Here is a 23,307-nt window from a genome sequence, read left to right as displayed (position 1 = left end):
TTATATGGAGTGGTTGGCGGTTTGTAGACCATACCTTATATGGAGTGGTCGACGGTTTGTCGGGCGGCCTCGACCAATCAGAGATGGGCACAGCATGGCGACGATGATGTCATAATGGTTGCCATGGCGACGATGATGTCATAAAGGTTGCCTCGACCAATCAGCGACGGGCACAGTCTGCCGCGAATCACATACTACGGGGACATGCATATTCTAGAATACCCGATGCATTAGAATCGGGCCACAGTCTAGTTATACTATATAGAGTCTGCCTATGGAGAGTGCATTATACCATATTGAATCTGCCTGTGAGGAGTGCATTTTACTATAGAGGCCTATGGGGGTGCATTATACTGTATAGAGTCTTCCTATGGGGAATGCATCATACTGTATAGAGGCCTATGGGGAATGCATTATACTGTATAGAGGCCTATGGGGTGCATTATACTGTAACGTGTCTGCATACAGGGAGTGCATTATACTTTGTAGAGTCTGCCTATTTTGAGTGCATTATACTATAGAGGCCTATGGGGGTGCATTATACTGTATACAGTCTGCCTATGGGAAGTGCATTATACTATATAGAGTCTGCCTATTTGGAGTGCATTATTCTATAGAGGCCTATGAGGGTGCATTATACTATATAGAGTCTGCCTATTTGGAGTGCATTATACTATCGAGGTCTCTGTGCAGTGAAATATACTATAGAATCCTACGGGGAATGGGGAGTGTATTATACTATATATAATTAGCCTATGGGGAGTGCATTATACTATATAGGCCTATGTGGACTGGAGTGCATTAAACTATAGAACCCTAAGGGGAATAGGGAGTGTATTATACCATATAGAATTGGCCTATGGAGAGTGCATTATACTATAAGTAAAGGCCAATGGGTAGTGCATTATACTCTCCAGAGTCGGCCTATGGGCAGTACTTTATATTGTAAGGAGGCCTATGTGAAGTGCATTATATCAAAGAGACCTATGGGGGGGTGCATTATACTATATAGAGTCTGCCTATTTGGAGTGCATTATACTGTAGAGGTCTATGTGCAGTGAAATATACTAAAGAACCCTATGGGGAATAGGGAGTGTATTATACTATATAGAATTGGCCTATGGGGAGTGCATTTTACTATATGTAGAGGCCTGTGGGTAGTGCATTATACTATAGAGAGTCTGCCTATGGGGAGTGAATTATACTATACAGAGTCTGCCTATTTGGAGCGTATTATACTATATAAGCCTATGTGGAGTGCATTATACTATAGAACCCTATGGGGAATGGGGAGTGTATTATACTATATAGAATTGGCCTATGGAGATTGCATTATACTATATGTAGAGGCCCATGGGTAGTGCATTATACTATACAGAGTCGGCCTATGGGCAGTGCATTATATTGCATGGAAGCCTATGTGAAGTGCATTATATCATAGAGACCTATGCGGGTACATTATTCTATACAGAGTCTGTTTAAGGGGAGTGCATTATACTTTATGGAGGCCTATGGGGAGTGCATTATACTATATTAAATGTGCCTATGGGGAGTGCATTATACAAAATATAGGAAAATAAGGAGTGCATTATACTATATTTGGTGCATTATACTATGTGGAGGCTGTACAGGGGGCCATCATACAGTGTAGGCATTACAGTCAAGGGGCCATCATACAGTGTGGGAGATAATATGGGGTCTTTGTACATTGTGGGGGCAATCAAATAGTGTTCAAGTTACTGTGTGTGGTACTAGATAGTGAGGGGGCATTATAATATGTATAAGAGACCATCATACTGTGTATAGGGGAGCTGTACAGGGGGCAGACTCGGAACATTATGAAATGTTAAGTGGGAACTTATCGTTATTTGGGAATTCAGGTTATTGTGACTGTCAAATGGGCACACAGAGGGCATTATTACTTTCTAGGGGGCAAAACGTGGGCATAACTTTCTAGGCCACTTGCACATGGCATTACTATATTCTACAGGTTTGTTTACCATCTAGAGGGCACTCAGTTCCATACAGCAGGTGCAGTAATAGGGACACATATGGCAGCAGAGGCTCAGTATTGGGGGTATCAGCAGGATAAGGCGTTTGTGCAGGTTGGGGATAGATGGGGACCTTGATGGAAATGTGAGATGTCAAATGTGACTTTGTTGTAATCTCTGCAGCTGAGTCCTGGTTGGAAGGTGTCATGTCGGTCTGCCAGATGGAAAAGACGGGAAAAGTGACTGATTCTATCAGAAAGAACGTCAGCTGTAAGTCACCATCAATAAATGTGCTGTAAAGACTTATACACTCTGCAGGACTAGTATCCACACCGACCATATGGTGGTAATTTCAATGTAGGTCTTTGTATACAGGAAAGATATATATCTTGGTACCGTGTTAGCCAGTAGATTGGTCTTTGTATAGGGATTAGTTTTAGTAATAGCACGATCATTTGCTTTGATTCTCCTACATCCACTATTAGGGTGCACCACCATAGTCGTAAACAAGGCTTACCTAGTTAGGGACCCAATTAGAAGTTTCACTCTCCCAGTTCCCGAAACAAAACCCTAGAAACGCCTATGAAAAGTAAAGTTGCATCCTTTTGAGAAATCAGAACATGTGATGGAGATCTATACTTACCAGACAATTTGTGCCAGGACATCCAGTGCTTATGAGAATTGTGAATAATCCCAGCAGGATTTGATGTAGGAGACTACAGCAAAGCTTGCTGGTGGGACTTGACACCACTAACACCATGGCCGGAGCCTTCAGGCTCAGGCACTGTTGAGCCTCCTCCACCAACAGTAAATCAATACCGTTCCAGGGTCAGTATAGAGTTATCGTATGATTCACACAAATTGCCAAAGGCAAATAAAGATCCCTACTAAAGACCCTAAATAAAACTTAACAGTTAGTTCTTATTTAAGAACGGAAAGAACACACTATTTAAAAGCACATAGTACTAATGAGTGGATAGTTCAATGGATAGTCTCCAAATTACTAATATAAAGTGCTAGTGCTTTAATTATTATAAGGCCAATTAGTGACTGCAACTGCATTATAGGTGCATGGACTTACTGATTATTTTTTCAGTCACATTGACTATTCGGCAACTGTTATCAAATGTGAACTTACTACTTGCAGCCACACTCCATATTTGTTATTCCCTACTGATCATAATGGTTTGTATATTAATTCATATCACTTGAGCCACTAATGTCTGGCTATATGCAAGTAAGTGAATATCTCATAAAAGTAATTTGTTACATGTCAGTGTCTATTAGACTACTGATGAATCCTATCTCTTTAGACTTCTATTAAAGTCCAATGCACCTATCTATTTTGTGGCTACACTATGCACTGTACACTCAACTAGTACATGTCATTTAGCAGCCATTAACCTTCCCAAATCTACTAGGACAATCCCATCTTAAACTAAATGTTATGCCCGGATAAAATAATAAATCCTATACTCACCTCCCATGCAGGCTCCCTTCCCAGCGATGTCAGCACTCGAGGTCCTAGGGCTGTGATGTGGTGGAATGACACGTGATGCCCAGCACCCAATCAGAGCTGGAGTCACTGTCTCTGCCTTCGGACAAACTGAACATGAAGAGGAAGTCCAGAATCAGCTGCAGCCCTGGCTTTCTCTTCATGTTCAGTTTGTCCAAAGGCAGAGACAGTGACACAAGCGTTTATTGGGCGCCAGCATCAAGTATAACAAACCGTATGAGAGCCCTAGGGAAAGCGAGTGCTGACACCACAGGAATGGAGCTGGCATGGGAGGGGAGTATAGGCATCACTATTTCACTATAGGCTGAACATTTAGTTTAAGCAGGGATTGTCCTAGTAGTGGACAACCCCTTTAAGGATATGTGCCCACAGTAAGGAATATCAGGGTTTTGGACGCAGCTCACCTGCGCTGCCTCAAAAATGCTGCATTCTGCATTACAAGCACAGGGAATCGGATTTATAGAAATCCCATGGCCACTATGCTTCTATTTAATGCTGTGTAAATTCACCCATGGTGCGAGTTTACAAGAAGCAGAAAGCTAATTTTTGCTGCAGAAACGCTAGTCTCCGCTATAGAAATTTCCACAATTTAATGTTATTAGATGCAGCAAGTCCGCAATGTTAAATGAACACCTATGGATTTACCTGCATGATTAGAATGCAGTGTTTTCGAAGCAGCAAAAATACACGGAATCCAAAACCCTGCTACCTCCTGATCGTGGGCACATAGCCTGATAAGGATCTTTTTTTGCCTTTGGCAATTTGTGTGAATCCTCCACCAACAATACTTGAGGCACAACCTTCCTTTGAGTGGACTGCAGTATAAGCAGATCTGCCCTAGGAAAATCTTTTGGCCAGATGTCCTCTTTGCTTTTTATCACCAACACTAACATACTTCTCCTCTAATGAATTCCACAAGTCTTCTCTACCATGCAATCATCATTATCATCCCTGACTCGACTTAAGGTACCGTCACATTAAGCGACGCTGCAGCGATATAGACAACGAGCCGATCGCTGCAGCATCGCTGTTTAGGTCGCTAGGAGACGTCAGACACCGGCAACAGCAGAACGATGCAGGAGCGATCCAGTGACGTACTTATCGTTCTCGCTGGTTGTTTGCTCCAGTTCGCTCCATGAAGAAACATTGCAGGCATTGTTGCTTTTGCTGTCAAACACGACGATACACGCCGATCTGACGACCAAATAAAGTTCTGGACTTCTAGCTCCGACTAGCGATATCACAGCCGGATCCAGATCGCTGCTGCGTGTCAAACACAACGAGATCGCTATCCAGGACGCTGCAACGTCACGGATCATTGCCGTTCTCGTTGGAAAGTTGTTTAGTGTGAAGGTACCTTTACAGTTGTCTCAGTGTGAGAACTGTCCTGAGCTTCATGCCTTCTCAACCAGATGTCTGATTCCTATTTCTAAATTTCCCTGACTGTTGTAAACTCTGTTTCCGGGCTCCCTCCTGTGGTCATGAGTGGTACTGTGTGAGTTCTCTCTTTGGGCTCCTCCTGGTGGCTCTTTTTGTTATTTTGCAGGTTTCTGGCAGGATCAGCTGTCTCGTCATCTGCTAGTTAGGTTTCCTATTTAATCCACCTGGTCCTTCATTCCTTGCCTGTTGCCGTTGTATTCAGTGCTATTCTGATTGCTCCTGTCTGCATCCGTTATCAGTCTCTCCAAGAGAAGCTAAGTTCTGTTTGCTTATTTTTGCTCATCTGTGTTCAAGATGTTTCCTAGTATATTATGAGTTTTTGTCCAGCTTGCTAATATGTGATTTCCCTGCTTGCTGGTGCTCTGGGGTGCTGAGTTGCTCCCCCCACATCGTTAGTTGGTGTGGGGGTTCTCGCATTCTCTGCGTGGATATTTTTGCATAGGGTTTTTTACTGACCGCACAGATCCCTTGCTATTTTCTGCTATCTAGCATTAGCGGGCCTCATTTGCTTAACCTGTTTCATCTCTGCGTTTGTCTTTTCCTCTTAACTCACCGTTATTATTTGTGGGGGGCTTCTATATCTCTGGGGGATTTCTCTGAGGCAAGTGAGGTCTTTACTTTCTCTTTAGGGGTAGTCAGTTTCTCAGGCCGTGAAGAGATGTCTAGGATTTCAGGAAACGTTCCACGGCTGCCTATAGTGTGTGCGGTTAGGATCAGGTTTGCGGTTAGTCCAGTTACCACATCCCCAGAGCTCGTCCTATTATTTTCTACTTAGCTGGTTAGATTTGTGATCCTAAGCCACTAGGATCATAACAGTGCAACAGGCCAAAAGTGTTAAATGCATCGCAAAAGTGGGATAAGAGAAATCCTGAGTTCAATTTTTTTTTTTATGCTCTGCAGTCTGTCCTGCTTCTCTCCTCCCCTTAATCTCTGGGTGGCTTTGAGTTCTGCTGCAGACATGGATATTCAGAGTCTGACTTCTAGTGTGGATCATCTTGCTGCAAGGGTGCAAAGCATTCAGGATTTTGTTGTTCACAGTCCTATGTCTGAGCCAAAAGTACCTATTCCTGAGTTTTTTTCTGGAGATAGATCTAGGTTTCTGAATTTTAAGAATAATTGTAAATTATTTCTTTCTTTGAGACCTCGTTCCTCTGGTGATTCCGCTCAGCAAGTTAGAATTGTTATCTCTCTGTTACGCGGCGACCCTCAAGATTGGGCCTTCTCCCTGGCGCCAGGAGATCCTGCATTGCTGAATGTGGATGCGTTTTTTTCTGGCGCTTGGATTGCTTTATGAGGAACCTAATCTGGAGAACCAGGCAGAAAAGGCCTTGCTGGCTCTCTCTCAGGGTCAGGATGAAGCTGAGGTGTATTGTCAAAAATTTCGGAAATGGTCGGTGCTTACTCAAGGAATGAGTGTGCCCTGGCTGCAAATTTCAGAGAAGGTCTTTCTGAAGCCATTAAGAATGTTATGGTGGGGTTCCCCACGCCTGCGAGTCTGAATGAGTCAATGGCTTTGGCCATTCAGATTGATCGGCGTTTGCGAGAGCGCAAACCTGCGCACCATCTGGCGGTGTTTTCTGAACAGAAACCTGAGTCTATGCAATGTGATAGGATTCTGACCAGAATTGAACGGCAAAATCATAGACGTCAGAATGAGTTGTGCTTTTACTGTGGTGATTCAGCTCATGTTATCTCAGCATGCTCTAAGCGCACAAAAAACTTTGCTAGATCTGTCACCATTGGTACTGTACAGCCTAAATTCATTTTGTCTGTTACTTTGATTTGCTCTCTGTCATCCTACTCAGTTATGGCTTTTGTAGATTCAGGTGCCGCCCTGAATCTGATGGATTTGTCATTTGCCAAGCGCTGTGGTTTTATCCTTGAGCCATTACAGTTCCCTATTCCATTGAAGGGAATTGTTGCTACACCATTGGCCAAGAATAAACCTCAATACTGGACTCAAGTGACCATGTGTATGACTCCTGCACATCAGGAGGTGATTCGCTTTCTTGTGTTATATAATTTGCATGACGTTGTCGTGTTGGGTCTGCCATGGTTGCAGGCTCATAATCCAGTCCTGGATTGGAAAGCTATGTCTGTGTTGAGTTGGGGTTGCCAGGGAATTCATGGCGATGCTCCCTTGGTATCAATTGCTTCCTCTACTCCTTCTGAAGTCTGAAGTTTTTGTCGGACTACCAGGATGTATTTGATGAGCCCAAATCCAGTGCCCTACCTCCTCATAGGGATTGTGATTGTGCTATAAATTTGATTCCTGGTAGTAAGTTCCCTAAGGGACGACTGTTTAATTTGTCTGTACCAGAGCATGCCGCTATGCGGAGCTATGTAAAGGAGTCTTTGGAGAAGGGACATATTCGCCCCTCCTCATCCCCTCTTGGTGCGGGATTCTTTTTTGTGGCCAAGAAGGATGGTTCGTTGAGACCCTGTATAGATTATCGCCTTCTAAATAAAATCACGGTCAAATTCCAGTATCCCTTGCCATTGTTGTCTGATCTGTTTGCTCGGATTAGGGGGTCTAGTTGGTTCACCAAGATAGATCTTCGCGGTGCGTATAATCTTGTGCGTATAAAACAGGGCGATGAATGGAAAACAGCATTTAATACGCCCGAAGGCCATTTTGAGTACTTGGTGATGCCTTTTGGACTTTCTAATGCCCCTTCTTTGTTTCAGTCCTTCATGCACGATATCTTCCGAGAATATCTGGATAAATTTATGATTGTGTATCTGGATGATATTTTGGTATTTTCAGATGATTGGGAATCCCATGTGAAGCAGGTCAGGATGGTATTTCAGGTCCTGCGTGCCAATGCCTTGTTTGTGAAGGGTTCCAAATGTCTCTTCGGAGTCCAGAAGGTTTCCTTTTTGGGCTTTATTTTTTCTCCTTCTTCTATTGAGATGGACCCAGTCAAGGTCCAGGCTATTCATGATTGGACTCAACGTACATCGGTTAAGAGTCTTCAGAAGTTCTTGGGTTTTGCTAATTTTTACCGTCGCTTCATTGCTAATTTTTCTGGTGTGGTTAAACCTTTGACGGATTTGACCAAGAAGGGTTCTGATGTGACTAACTGGTCTCCTGCGGCCGTTGAGGCCTTTCAGGAGCTGAAGAGCCGGTTTTCTTCGGCTCCAGTTTTATGTCAGCCAGATGTCTCTCTTCCCTTCCAGGTCGAGGTTGATGCTTCTGAAATTGGAGCAGGGGCTGTTTTATCACAGAGAAGCTCTGATTGCTCTGTGATGAAGCCATGTGCCTTCTTTTCAAGAAAATTTTCGCCGGCTGAACGAAATTATGATGTTGGTAATTGGGAGTTGTTGGCAATGAAGTGGGCATTTGAGGAGTGGCGACACTGGCTAGAGGGAGCTAAGCATCGTGTGGTGGTCTTGACTGATCATAAAAATTTGATTTATCTTGAGTCGGCCAAGCGGTTGAATCCTAGACAGGCTCGTTGGTCGTTGTTTTTCTCACGTTTCGATTTCATGGTCTCGTACCTTCCTGGTTCGAAGAACGTGAAGGCTGATGCTCTTTCTAGGAGTTTTGTGCCTGACTCCCCTGGAGTTTTTGAGCCGGTTGGTATCCTCAAAGAGGGGGTAATTTTGTCTGCCATTTCCCCAGATTTGCGACGGGTGTTACAGGAATTTCAGGCGGATAGACCTGACCGTTGTCCATCAGAGAGACTGTTTGTCCCAGATAGATGGACCAGCAGAGTTATTTCCGAGGTCCATTCTTCAGTGTTGGCGGGTCATCCTGAGATTTTTGGTACCAGAGATTTGGTGGCTAGATCCTTCTGGTGGCCTTCCTTGTCGCGGGATGTGCTGTCATGATTCTCAATGGCGAGAGAACATAGCCCAGCATATATGAGAACTAGCTCTTGGAAGATGGAAACTATACTGACCATGAACTAAACCTGCCGCACAACTAGAAGTGGCCGGGTAGCATGCCTACGTTGTTTTATCCCTAGATGCCCAGCGCCAGCCGGAGAACTACCTAATCCTAGCAGAGGAAAAGACAGTCCTGGCTCACCTCTAGAGAAATTTTCCCAAAAGGCAGACAGAGGCCCCCACATATATTGGCGGTGATTTAAGATGAAATGACAAACGTAGTATGAAAATAGGTTTAGCAAAATCGAGGTCCGCTTACTAGATAGCATGAAGACAGAAAGGGCACTTTCATGGTCAGCAGAAAACCCTATCAAAACACCATCCAGAAATTACTTTAAGACTCTAGCATTAACTCATAACACCAGAGTGGCAATTTCCGCTCACAAGAGCTTTCCAGACACAGTAACGAAACAGCAGCTGTGAACAGGAACAAAATGCAAAAACACACAAGGACAAAAGTCCAACTTAGCTGGGAGTTGTCTAGTAGCAGGAACATGCACAGAAAGGCTACTGATTACATTGTTGACCGGCATGAAACTGACAGAGGAGCAAGGTTATATAGCGACTCCCACATCCTGATAGGAGCAGGTGAACAGAGGGGATGATGCACACAAGTTAAATTCCACAAGTGGCCACAGGGGGAGCCCAGAATCCAATTTCACAACAGTACCCCCCCCTCAAGGAGGGGGCATCGAACCCTCACCAGAACCACCAGGGCGATCAGGATGAGCCCTATGAAAGGCACGGACAAGATCGGAGGCATGAACATCAGAGGCAGTGACCCAAGAATTATCCTCCTGACCGTATCCCTTCCATTTGACCAGATACTGGAGTTTCCGTCTGGAAACACGAGAGTCCAAGATCTTTTCCACAACGTACTCCAACTCACCCTCAACCAACACCGGAGCAGGAGGCTCAACGGAAGGCACAGCTGGTACCTCATACCTGCGCAACAATGACCGATGAAAAACATTATGAATCGAAAAGGATGCAGGGAGGTCCAAACGGAAGGACACAGGGTTAAGAATCTCCAATATCTTGTACGGGCCGATGAACCGAGGCTTAAACTTAGGAGAAGAAACCCTCATAGGGACAAAACGAGAAGACAACCACACCAAGTCCCCAACACAAAGCCGAGGACCAACACGACGACGGCGGTTGGCAAAAAGCTGAGTCTTCTCCTGGGACAACTTCAAATTGTCCACCACCTGCCCCCAAATCTGATGCAACCTCTCCACCACAGCATCCACTCCAGGACAATCCGAAGATTCCACTTGACCGGAGGAAAATCGAGGATGAAACCCCGAATTACAGAAAAACGGGGACACCAAGGTGGCAGAGCTGGCCCGATTATTGAGGGCGAACTCCGCCAAAGGCAAAAAAGCAACCCAATCATCCTGATCCGCAGACACAAAACACCTCAAATATGTCTCCAAGGTCTGATTAGTCCGCTCGGTCTGGCCATTAGTCTGAGGATGGAAAGCAGACGAAAAAGACAAATCTATGCCCATCCTAGCACAGAATGCCCGCCAAAATCTAGACACGAATTGGGTCCCTCTGTCAGAAACGATATTCTCCGGAATACCATGCAAACGAACAACATTTTGAAAAAACAGAGGAACCAACTCGGAAGAAGAAGGCAACTTAGGCAAGGGAACCAGATGGACCATCTTAGAGAAACGGTCACACACCACCCAGATGACAGACATCTTCTGAGAAACAGGCAGATCCGAAATAAAATCCATCGAGATGTGCGTCCAAGGCCTCTTCGGGATAGGCAAGGGTAACAACAATCCACTAGCCCGAGAACAACAAGGCTTGGCCCGAGCACAAACGTCACAAGACTGCACAAAGCCTCGCACATCTCGTGACAGGGAAGGCCACCAGAAGGACCTTGCCACCAAATCCCTGGTACCAAAGATTCCAGGATGACCTGCCAACGCAGAAGAATGAACCTCAGAGATGACTCTACTGGTCCAATCATCAGGAACAAACAGTCTACCAGGTGGGCAACGATCAGGTCTATCCGCCTGAAACTCCTGCAAGGCCCGCCGCAGGTCTGGAGAAACGGCAGACAATATCACTCCATCTTTAAGGATACCTGTGGGCTCAGAATTACCAGGGGAGTCAGGCTCAAAACTCCTAGAAAGGGCATCCGCCTTAACATTCTTAGAACCCGGTAGGTAAGACACCACAAAATTAAACCGAGAGAAAAACAACGACCAGCGCGCTTGTCTAGGATTCAGACGCCTGGCAGACTCAACGTAAATTAAATTTTTGTGGTCAGTCAATACCACCACCTGATGTCTGGCCCCCTCAAGCCAGTGACGCCACTCCTCAAAAGCCCACTTCATGGCCAAAAGCTCCCGATTCCCAATATCATAATTCCGCTCGGCGGGCGAAAATTTACGGGAAAAAAAAGCACAAGGTCTCATCACGGAGCAGTCGGAACTTCTCTGCGACAACACCGCCCCAGCTCCGATTTCAGAAGCGTCGACCTCAACCTGAAAAGGAAGAGCAACATCAGGCTGACGCAACACTGGGGCGGAAGAAAAGCGGCGCTTGAGCTCCCGAAAGGCCTCCACAGCATCAGGGGACCAATCAGCAACATCAGCACCCTTCTTAGTCAAATCAGTCAATGGTTTTACAACATCAGAAAAACCAGCAATAAATCGACGATAAAAGTTAGCAAAGCCCAAAAATTTCTGAAGACTCTTAAGAGAAGAGGGTTGCGTCCAATCACCAATAGCCTGAACCTTGACAGGATCCATCTCGATGGAAGAGGGGGAAAAAATGTATCCCAAGAAGGAAATCTTCTGAACCCCAAAAACACACTTAGAACCCTTCACACACAAGGAATTAGACCGCAAAACCTGAAAAACCCTCCTGACCTGCTGGACATGAGAGTCCCAGTCATCCGAAAAAATCAGAATATCATCCAGATACACAATCATAAATTTATCCAAATAATCGCGGAAAATGTCATGCATAAAGGACTGGAAGACTGAAGGGGCATTTGAAAGACCAAAAGGCATCACCAAATACTCAAAATGGCCCTCGGGCGTATTAAATGCGGTTTTCCACTCATCCCCCTGCTTGATTCGCACCAAATTATACGCCCCACGGAGATCAATCTTAGAGAACCACTTGGCCCCCTTTATACGAGCAAACAAATCAGTAAGCAGTGGTAACGGATATTGATATTTAACAGCGATTTTATTCAAAAGTCGATAATCAATACACGGCCTCAAAGAGCCGTCTTTCTTAGACACAAAGAAAAAAACGGCTCCTAAGGGAGATGACGAAGGACGAATATGTCCCTTTTCCAAGGACTCCTTTATATATTCTCGCATAGCAGCATGTTCAGGCACAGACAGATTAAATAAACGACCCTTAGGGTATTTACTACCCGGGATCAAGTCTATGGCACAATCGCACTCCCGGTGCGGAGGTAGTGAACCAACCTTGGGTTCTTCAAAAACGTCACGAAAGTCAGACAAGAATTCAGGAATCTCAGAGGGAATAGATGATGAAATGGAAACCAAAGGTACGTCCCCATGAGTTCCTTTACATCCCCAGCTTAACACAGACATAGCTCTCCAGTCGAGGACTGGGTTATGAGATTGCAGCCATGGCAATCCCAGCACCAAAACATCATGTAGATTATACAGCACCAGAAAGCGAATAACCTCCTGGTGATCCGGATTAACACGCATAGTCACTTGTGTCCAGTATTGTGGTTTATTACTAGCCAATGGGGTGGAGTCAATCCCTTTCAGAGGTATCGGAGCCTCCAATGGCTCCAAATCATACCCACAGCGTTTGGCAAAGGACCAATCCATAAGACTCAAAGCAGCGCCAGAGTCGACATAGGCGTCCGCGGTAATAGATGACAAAGAACAAATCAGGGTCACAGATAGAATAAACTTAGACTGTAAAGTGCTAATTGAAACAGACTTGTCAGGCTTCTTAGTACGCTTAAAGCATGCTGATATAACATGAGTTGAATCACCACAATAGAAGCACAACCCATTTTTTCGTCTAAAATTCTGCCGCTCGCTTCTGGACAGAATTCTATCACATTGCATATTTTCTGGCGTTTTCTCAGTAGACACCGCCAAATGGTGCACAGGTTTGCGCTCCCGCAGACGCCTATCGATCTGAATAGCCATCGTCATGGACTCATTCCGACTCGCAGGCACAGGGAACCCCACCATAACATCCTTAATGGCATCAGAGAGACCTTCTCTGAAAATCGCCGCCAGGGCGCACTCATTCCACTGAGTAAGCACAGACCATTTGCGGAATTTTTGGCAGTATATTTCAGCTTCATCTTGCCCCTGAGACAAGGACATCAAGGCCTTTTCCGCCTGAAGCTCTAAATGAGGTTCCTCATAAAGCAACCCCAAGGCCAGAAAAAACGCATCCACATTGAGCAACGCAGGATCCCCTGGTGCCAATGCAAAAGCCCAGTCTTGAGGGTCGCCCCGGAGCAAGGAAATTACAATCCTGACCTGCTGTGCAGGGTCTCCGGCAGAGCGAGACTTCAGGGACAAAAACAATTTGCAATTATTTTTAAAATTTTGAAAGTGAGATCTATTCCCCGAGAAGAATTCAGGCAAAGGAATTCTAGGCTCAGACATAGGTGCATGAACAACAAAATCTTGCAAATTTTGTACCTTTGTGGCGAGATTATTCAAACCTGTAGCTACACTCTGAAGATCCATTTGAAACAGGTGAACACAGAGCCATTCAAGGATTAGAAGGAGAGGAAGAGAGGAAGGCTGCAGTATAGGCAGACTAGCAAGTGATTCAATTAAGAGCACACTCAGAACTAGAGGGGAAAAAAAAAAAAAAAAAAAAAATTGTAGCAGACTTCTTTTTTCTCTCCTTTCTCAGCCAGTAATTTAACCCTTTTTTTTTGGGCCGGTCAAACTGTCATGATTCTCAATGGCGAGAGAACATAGCCCAGCATATATGAGAACTAGCTCTTGGAAGATGGAAACTATACTGACCATGAACTAAACCTGCCGCACAACTAGAAGTGGCCGGGTAGCATGCCTACGTTGTTTTATCCCTAGATGCCCAGCGCCAGCCGGAGAACTACCTAATCCTAGCAGAGGAAAAGACAGTCCTGGCTCACCTCTAGAGAAATTTTCCCAAAAGGCAGACAGAGGCCCCCACATATATTGGCGGTGATTTAAGATGAAATGACAAACGTAGTATGAAAATAGGTTTAGCAAAATCGAGGTCCGCTTACTAGATAGCATGAAGACAGAAAGGGCACTTTCATGGTCAGCAGAAAACCCTATCAAAACACCATCCAGAAATTACTTTAAGACTCTAGCATTAACTCATAACACCAGAGTGGCAATTTCCGCTCACAAGAGCTTTCCAGACACAGTAACGAAACAGCAGCTGTGAACAGGAACAAAATGCAAAAACACACAAGGACAAAAGTCCAACTTAGCTGGGAGTTGTCTAGTAGCAGGAACATGCACAGAAAGGCTACTGATTACATTGTTGACCGGCATGAAACTGACAGAGGAGCAAGGTTATATAGCGACTCCCACATCCTGATAGGAGCAGGTGAACAGAGGGGATGATGCACACAAGTTAAATTCCACAAGTGGCCACAGGGGGAGCCCAGAATCCAATTTCACAACAATGTGCGTTCCTTTGTGCAGTCCTGTGGGATTTGTGCTCGGGCTAAGCCTTGCTGTTCTCGTGCCAGTGGTTTGCTTTTGCCTTTGCCAGTTCCTAAGAGGCCTTGGACGCATATTTCCATGGATTTTATTTTGGATCTTCTGGTCTCTCAGAGAATGTCTGTCATCTGGGTGGTTTGTGATCATTTTTCTAAAATGGTCCATTTGGTGCCCTTGCCTAAGTTGCCTTCTTCCTCCGATTTGGTTCGGTTATTTTTTCAGAATGTGGTTCGTCTGCACGGCATCCCTGAAAACATTGTGTCTGACAGAGGATCCCAGTTTGTGTCCAGATTTTGGCGGTCCTTTTGTGCTAAGATGGGCATTGATTTGTCTTTTTCGTCGGCCTTCCATCCTCAGACGAATGGCCAAACCGAGCGAACTAACCAGACCTTGGAAACTTATTTGAGATGTTTTGTTTCTGCTGACCAGGATGATTGGGTGACTTTTTTGCCATTGGCCGAGTTTGCCCTTAATAATCGGGCTAGTTCAGCTACTTTGGTTTTGCTTTTTTTTGTAATTTTGGTTTTCATCCTCATTTTTCCACGGGTCAGGTTGAGTCTTCTGACTGTCCTGGGGTGGATTCTGTGGTGGATAGGTTGCAGCAGATTTGGAACCATGTGGTGGACAATTTGATGTTGTCACAAGAGAAGGCTCAGCGCTTTGCTAACCGTCGTCGCTGTGTGGGTCCCCGACTTCGTGTGGGGGATTTGGTGTGGTTGTCTTCTCGTTATGTTCCTATGAAGGTTTCTTTTCCTAAGTTTAAACCTCATTTTATCGGTCTTTATAAAATTTTGGAAATCCTCAACCCTGTGTCATTTCGCTTGGACCTCCTGGCATCGTTTACCATCCATAATGTGTTCCATAGGTCTTTGTTGCGGAGGTATGTGGTGCCTGTGGTTCCTTCTGTTGAGCCTCCTGCTCCGGTGCTGGTTGAGGGAGAATTGGAATACGTGGTGGAGAAGATCTTGGATTCTCGTATTTCAAGACAGAGGCTTCAGTATTTGGTTAAGTGGAAGGGCTATGGTCAGGAGGATAATTCCTGGGTTGTCGCCTCTGATGTTCATGCGGCCGATTTGGTTCGTGCCTTCCATGTGGCTCACCCTGATCGCCCTGGGGGTTCTGGTGAGGGTTCGGTGACCCCTCCTCAAGGGGGGGTACTGTTGTGAACTCTGTTTCCGGGCTCCCTCCTGTGGTCATGAGTGGTACTGTGTGAGTTCTCTCTTTGGGCTCCTCCTGGTGGCTCTTTTTGTTATTTTGCAGGTTTCTGGCAGGATCAGCTGTCTCGTCATCTGCTAGTTAGGATTTCCTATTTAATCCACCTGGTCCTTCATTCCTTGCCTGTTGCCGTTGTATTCAGTGCTATTCTGATTGCTCCTGTCTACATCCGTTATCAGTCTCTCCAAGAGAAGCTAAGTTCTGTTTGCTTATTTTTGCTCATCTGTGTTCAAGATGTTTCCTAGTATATTATGAGTTTTTGTCCAGCTTGCTTATATGTGATTTCCCTGCTTGCTGGTGCTCTGGGGTGCTGAGTTGCTCCCCCCACATCGTTAGTTGGTGTGGGGGTTCTCGCATTCTCTGCGTGGATATTTTTGCATAGGGTTTTTTACTGACCGCACAGATCCCTTGCTATTTTCTGCTATCTAGCGTTAGCGGGCCTCATTTGCTTAACCTGTTTCATCTCTGCGTTTGTCTTTTCCTCTTAACTCACCGTTATTATTTGTGGGGGGCTTCTATATCTCTGGGGGATTTCTCTGAGGCAAGTGAGGTCTTTACTTTCTCTTTAGGGGTAGTCAGTTTCTCAGGCCGTGAAGAGACGTCTAGGATTTCAGGAAACGTTCCACGGCTGCCTATAGTGTGTGCGGTTAGGATCAGGTTTGCGGTTAGTCCAGTTACCACATCCCCAGAGCTCGTCCTATTATTTTCTACTTAGCTGGTTAGATTTGTGATCCTAAGCCACTAGGATCATAACACCTGACTCAGAGTGCTCCTACCACCATGTCTGACAAAGTCACCAACACAGCTATAAATTCGAATCATGATTTTCATCTTCTCCAGCCACATATCTTTCGAGTGCAAAAGCTGACTGTTCATCTCAGCATTTGAAAGTCATCAATGTAAATGAATAACTGTTATGATGGTGTGGACGACTGTGTAGAACACTAACACAAACTGATTCTGTTGCTGTCAGAGGTGACATCATCCCGCTGAGACTGGAATGAGGGATGTGTCATATATTTACTAAGACCATCCAGCTCCTCCCCATCAATACGCTTTCCAGGGACAAATGAGGTCAATTGTGACTTACATTTGACAGAAGCAATGCCCAGACGGTAGGTGACAGTGGTGGCGCTGTTGCTCTCGGCTTTCACATACTTAGCAGTAATATGTGAATTTTTGTCCTTATTTTGTCTCTTAAACTACCTTGTTGCTGCACCTTTTTGTTTTACCATATATTTTGGATAACACTTTAATTAACTTTGAAAAATGTTTTAAAACCCAATTATTTAAACTTTGCAAGGAAGAGCATAACAAGAAATGATAGCTAGGTATGTGGTTATACAGAAAGCAAAATGCAGCAGCACATTGTAGTATAGGTGTGGCATGTACATTTTTCAAGCATGTAACAAAATATGTTAGGTATGTACATGTCCAAATAGCTGGTACCTGTCATATTGATGTGGCATGTATTGATGTAAAGTTTGATTACTTATGAAACAGGTGTGCAAAAAAAAAAAATGAATTGCATGTGTCAAGCACATTTTGTGAGGCAGTCACAGTAAAATGTCTGCATGCTGGGGAATTTACTTTTCTATTTAAAAACAAAAATAGGTAATATTGCTTTCAAGGAAACAGTTTTTTTGATTGATAGTGATTACAGATTTTTTTCTGTAAAAAATATTGAACTGCCTTGCTGCTGCTTCCTTGTGCATTAAGAAAAAAATGTGAAATTCAAATGCAGAAGGATAAATGGCAGGCACAATGAAATGAAAATCAATTTCATGAAACTGCAGGCCACGGCAAGATCAAACAACTTGAAAAAAAGCTACCACCATTTAATACATTGCTAAAAATAGCAAGAGAGGCTTCACATGAAATCAGTTGTGGCCTTGCTGTCTTCCTTATGGTGCCTCACTGCTATCATCTTTAAAAACGGAGACAGGGAATGCAGAAGCAATTTTACATGCTGTAGAGAGGACTTCGGAGCACACAGCTACTCATCAAAGAAAGGGAGAAAAACTAAAAAATAGCTATCTACTTTTAACAAAGTGTGGTGTACAACTACAGTGTGGAAGAAAAACGTGAGTAGTAGTCTGTGAATTATACTTTGAATCCATTAATATGAGGAGAGAGTGACTGGATAGGAAACAACAGCAAAAGTGGGATTATTCAGTGATATACTCATGGAGGGAATGGAGTTTGTCTTGCTGCCTTTTAATTGCACATTTTTTTCTTCATTCTATAAGGTCAAGAAAGCTGCAAGCTTGAATATTCATGAGAATATGCGTTTTTGTAAATTTTAAGTAGAATTCAATTCTGCTCAAATAAATTAACCCAACTCTACCCAGGACAATTGAGAAGCTAGAATTCCACAACATTCCTCTCCCAAAACTCCAGCAATTCATCTCTTCACTTCCCCCTAGATATTTCCAGACTGTTGTAAGAAGAATAGGGGATGCTACACAATGATAGACATGGCCCTGCTCAACTTTTAAAATGGAAAAATTACTAATTTTCAAATTTTAATATGTTCTATGTTGTATTATTAATGAAATATGACATTTCAATATTATTGCATTCCGGCTTCCTTTACATTTTATACGGCGTCTCATCTTTGTTAGAATTGTTTTTATAGATTTATATAATCTGGTTTTATTGGAAACTGTTGTTGAGTGCAATGCAGAACAGTATGTAGTAAGCTCATGACCACCATCTAGTGGTAGTTAAATTGTGTATCATGTCTTAATTCTTATATCTATATAGTTTAATCATTTTATTGATTAAATTCCCTATGTTTAGGCAGAAGATTTGGAGCTGTGCATAAAAAAAACAAAGCTAAAATGACTATGAAGATACAAATGTGGCTACCTTAACTTTTCAACAAATCTTGTCCCAACAGTGACATGCTAGAAACATTTTGACAGATTGCAAGTCACAAAGTGGTCACCCATAGATATGTATAACAGGGGCATCTGCCAAAGGCCAAAAAGAAACTGCCAAAAGGAAAGACAAACTTTTTTATTTGTTTAAAATTACTGTCTATTTTTTACAGGCTGAAAAGTTAAAATGCTCCAAATTTATCAAATTAGCTCATACGGTGTGATAAATTTGGTGCATTTTAGCTGTTGTTATTGAAGCCTCAAACGTTGTCCTTTTTGAATAAAGCCAGAATTTCTTTCCCAATTCCTGCCCCTTGATGAGCGAGTCAAAAAAGGTCCCAAAAGCATTTAATATATATATAGTGCAAGCCATGTATGGTGGTGTTCATATGTAGCTTTAATGCTATGTTTTTTTGCTGCTTCTTAACTTGATATTTTTTGCAGGTGTTCACACCAAAGCACACAATAACAGCATTCTCTGATTATTGCATTTTTTGCTTATTTTTTGTGTGTTTTTATCTTTATTTTAGGTGCAAATTTGAACCAGCGTACTTTAAAGATTTTTAAATTCACTACAGAAAAGCTGCACTTAAAATGCATCTCCATGTTTTAGATGCAGAGTCGTCATAGAATTCTGTTGAGAAAAAAAATGCACCAAAAAAAAAAAAAACAGCGCTTTTCAACCTCATCTTTACTATAAAAAAACGCAGGAGAAAAATGCTGCAATTACAATGCACAGTAACATGGCCTAAAACAGTTTTTTGCAAAAAATTGAGCCACAATTTTAATGGTTTTTTTTGTCCCTCATTACTAACTCTACCCAACTGAATAATTATTTGGCGTAGAGTTTAGAATCTAGGTTATAGCTACAGAAATCTTCTCAGATTGAGATTTTCAGAAATCTATGCACATGCTGTTAGAAACAATGATATTCTGTTGTATTAAAGGATTTTTGTTAGCACAAATCTGCTGCATGTGACCACACTCTAAAAAAAATTGGCATAAAATAGTTAAGACACCGAGAACCACTTTTTGGAGTTCAAGATGATTACACGGTTGTTTTACCAAAAGTTTGAATACAAAATGTTTTAAATGTTATGCACTTACTTTTCCAGCAGTTGCCATTTGATTTGTCCTTCTGTGCACAATCCTTACTTACAAAAGACTAGTTTGATGAATAGTGAACGTCTGATGAAAGTTATTTATTAACGGACAACATTGCTGACCTAAAAATGGCTGAATGCCTAGAACTCCTACCATGAGAAAAAAAAATGTTAAGATATGAAATAAAAAGATTGTAGAGGCTAGTAACGTCTACTGGTATCTATTAACCCCTTAGTGTCTGAGCCAATTTTAACCTTAAATAGGTTGTCCACCTTTGGGGACATTTTTTTCCTTACATAAATGCATGTATTTGAGGCTAAAATATAATTTGTGCAGATGGTTTTCAATAAAAGTTTTGCACAGTTTGCCTCCTGTTGTCTCTGTATTAGGGCTCATTACCACTTGTGATGAAATCGGACGAATGCAGTCTGATTAAAAATCGGATTTCATTAGGACCAAAGTTATTCTGTCATTGTGTGTTCATCTGTGATTTTTTTTCCAGCTGGGATCACGATCGGACTGGAAAGAAATCACAGCATGCTGCGATTGTAATCAGAAATCGGATCACATTCAGTAATACAAGTCAATGGTGCGAGAAAAAAAATTGCACCGCACTCGGATCATGCGAGTTCTGGCCAATTTCTGCACACTGGTGTCCTTTGAAAAGTCGGCAATTCATTTGGTGCGTACAGGAAAATCACAGCATGACCCGACAAAATAGGATAGAATAGATATATACACATAGAGTAAATAGATATAAAGATGTCAGTAACAAATCTATTTACATGTTTTGTTACATAAATTATTTTCCAAAAAAAAAAAAGGCATAGCATCCCCTGACATTTCACTAACCAGCAAATGGAAGATGGACAGTGGGGGGCTGAAGTTAATATCCTGGGAAGGGGATAAAACCCATGGAGTTTCCCAAGCTGTTAATATCAGCTCACTGCTGTATAATTAGCCTTTATTATTAAAATAATTTGTTATTAAAATGGCAAAAAACCCAAAAAATGTCATAGGGTACTCCTATAATTAATAACCAGCAAAGGCTAGGCAGACAGCTGCAGTCTGATACTAATAGCCTAGAAAGGGGCCATGGATATTGGCGCTCTCCCAGACTACAAACAACAGCTCTCAGCCGCCCCATAAATGGTGCATCCATAAGACGCGCCAGTTCTGGTACTTGGCCTCTCTCTTCCCACTTGCTCTGGTGCAGTGGCCAGTGGATGATAATTGGGGGGATGATGTCATCTTTGTATTGTCAGGTGACATCAAGCCCAGAGGTTAGTAATGGGAACGTGTCTATAAGATGCCTCCATTACTAACCCCATAGTCAAACAGTATAAAAAAAACTCAGAATAAAGTCCTTTAATTGAAAGAATGACACAGACTTCTTTAATGAATCTAAATTAAACCATTCTCACGTCATTGCGAAGTCCACTAAAGCGAATGTCCACTGTAACAGAATTAAAATAATAAACAACCATATTCCTCACCTGTGCGATAAGAAGATAATAATCCATTTGTCTCGCAATTGATCTAGCTCTGCTACATCTAGATGGCAGGCTGCATTGTTGCATGATGTGAATATACAGCCTGTCATCAAACAGAGACACTGAGCTGTACGTGCTTGCTCAGCTCAGTGCCTCACTGTGAACTCTTGTCAGCTCATTGACGTCTCCACTAGCGTGACAAAGTTCACACATTTCCGGTGCCATCAGAAAAGTCCTGGGAACTCAGTTTAACTCACTCACATCAGCGTCAGCACTGTGGGAAAGGTTATAACGATGCTGGCGCTAATGTGAGTGAGTTGTATTCCATAGGCAACCTGGGCTGCCACTACTTTTCCAAGCATGTCATCCCTGCCCTACACACACATATTGCAAACCAAATCAAGTGTGCACTGCGCAAGGCATTCTAGCGCATGTCCTGTCTGCTGCTGCTGCCTATCACAGATATTTATAGACATAGCTCCAGGTATCAGGGGCCAGGAATATTTTTTTTATCTTAATCCTGATTATTTGCTTTAAAAGCAATACAGAGAACACTGTTTTTCTGCTCCATTTGCTTGTTGGCACTGCAGAATACAGCCAGATCCTTTCCATATTACAGTGGTAAAAAAGCAGCTATTTTAAACTAGGGTTTGTCTGCCACACGGATCGCATATCAGTGCGATCAAAATTGTGCCATTTCAGGCATCAATTTAAATTTTGTTACAGTGTCTTAGGCAAGCTATTAAAACCAGTTTGCTGAAAAAAAGATAGTTACCTACAGGCCAAATATTTTACACTGGGGTTTGTCCACCACACGGATCGCATATCAGTGTGGTCAAAATTGTGCCATTTCAAGTCTCAATTTAAATTTTGTTGCAGTGTCTTAGGCAAGTTATTGACACCAGTTTGCTTTAAAAAAATATATATTTACCTACAGGCCAGATATTTTAAACTGGGGTTTTCCCTCAAACGGATCACATATAAGTTCGCTCCAAATTCATCCATTTACAGTATGATGAACGTTTAAAATACTGTGCTCTATTTAAAATGGGCAAAGCGCGTGGCAAGGGATGGGGAAATGGACATGATGGTGATGGTGCAAGCAGAGGCAAGCTGAAATTGTGCACAACAAACACTCACATCTCCTAGCCTGACCTGTCTGTCCCAATTATTAGGGGACCGCAGCAGCACACCATTATTGAACCCAGATCAGTGTCAAAAGGTTGTTGGTTGGATAGCAGATAATGCTTCCATTCACTTTTGCGCCACCACCAGCACCAACACGGTCAAGTCTGAGCAGCCGTGAGTCTGGACATATTCCTCACCTTGATCTTCCTTCCTTCCACCATGCCGAGTGCCTGGAGGCTACTGATCTGACACTTGGACACTCCAAAGAGCTGTTTACTTTTCCATTTATAGATTCGGGCCTCTTGCCTGGTCCACTTGAAGCAGGGCAAGAGGAGATCGCATGTAGTGATGCCCAAATATTTGAGAAGCCATGGTCACACGAAGGTGATGGTGGGAAAGTGTCACAAGAGGTGGACGATGAGGAGACATAATTGCCAGAAAGTCAGAAGGAGGACCATGGTGCAGAAGTGGAGGATGAGGTGGTAGATGATGTAGTAACTGACCCAAGCTGGCAGGAGGACATGCAGAGCGAGGACAGCAGCACACAAGGGGAGGGAGGTGTAGCACCCCAACAGGCAGCAAAAAGCAGTGTGGTGGCCGCAGACAGAAGGCGGGCAACCATTCCCCATTACACCAACACGACGGAAGTTGCCAGTCCAACTGTTAGGTCTTCCCTGGTTGTTTTTTAAAGACTCTACCGATAACCCCAAAAAGGCCAATTTCACCACCTGCCAGGCCAGCATCAGCAGGGGTAGCAAAACTACAAGCCTGACCACCACCAGCATGATCAGGCACATGGCAGCAAAGCATTGTGGGCTGAACCCCAGGGTCCAGGAACAGTGTCTACGGGTGACACCACTGCTTCTTCCGCTGTTGTGCACCTAGGCCAATCCTCTGTCCATGGTGCATGCAAAGATGCCTCCTTCCCTGCACCTGTCATTG

At 43.4% G+C, this 23,307-nt stretch overlaps 1 protein-coding gene across 1 annotated transcript in view; it reads right to left on the bottom strand.

Moving 5' to 3' along the window:
- LOC143788213 (alcohol dehydrogenase 1-like) overlaps positions 1 to 19,860 on the bottom strand; it is a 152,812-nt gene extending 132,952 nt beyond the window's left edge. Inside the window, exon 1 of the mRNA XM_077277692.1 lies at positions 19,748 to 19,860. Within this exon, the coding sequence (XP_077133807.1) occupies positions 19,748 to 19,765 (18 nt within the window). The 5' untranslated portion in view covers positions 19,766 to 19,860. The remainder of the gene's footprint in view (positions 1 to 19,747) is intronic.
- Between the last annotated feature and the right edge of the window lie 3,447 nt (positions 19,861 to 23,307).

This window comes from Ranitomeya variabilis, chromosome 1, assembly GCF_051348905.1.
Source record: "Ranitomeya variabilis isolate aRanVar5 chromosome 1, aRanVar5.hap1, whole genome shotgun sequence".
In the NCBI taxonomy this organism is placed as follows: Eukaryota; Metazoa; Chordata; class Amphibia; order Anura; family Dendrobatidae; genus Ranitomeya; species Ranitomeya variabilis.
Note: the sequence above shows the minus strand (reverse complement) of the source record. Positions and strands in the feature narration are given on the sequence as shown.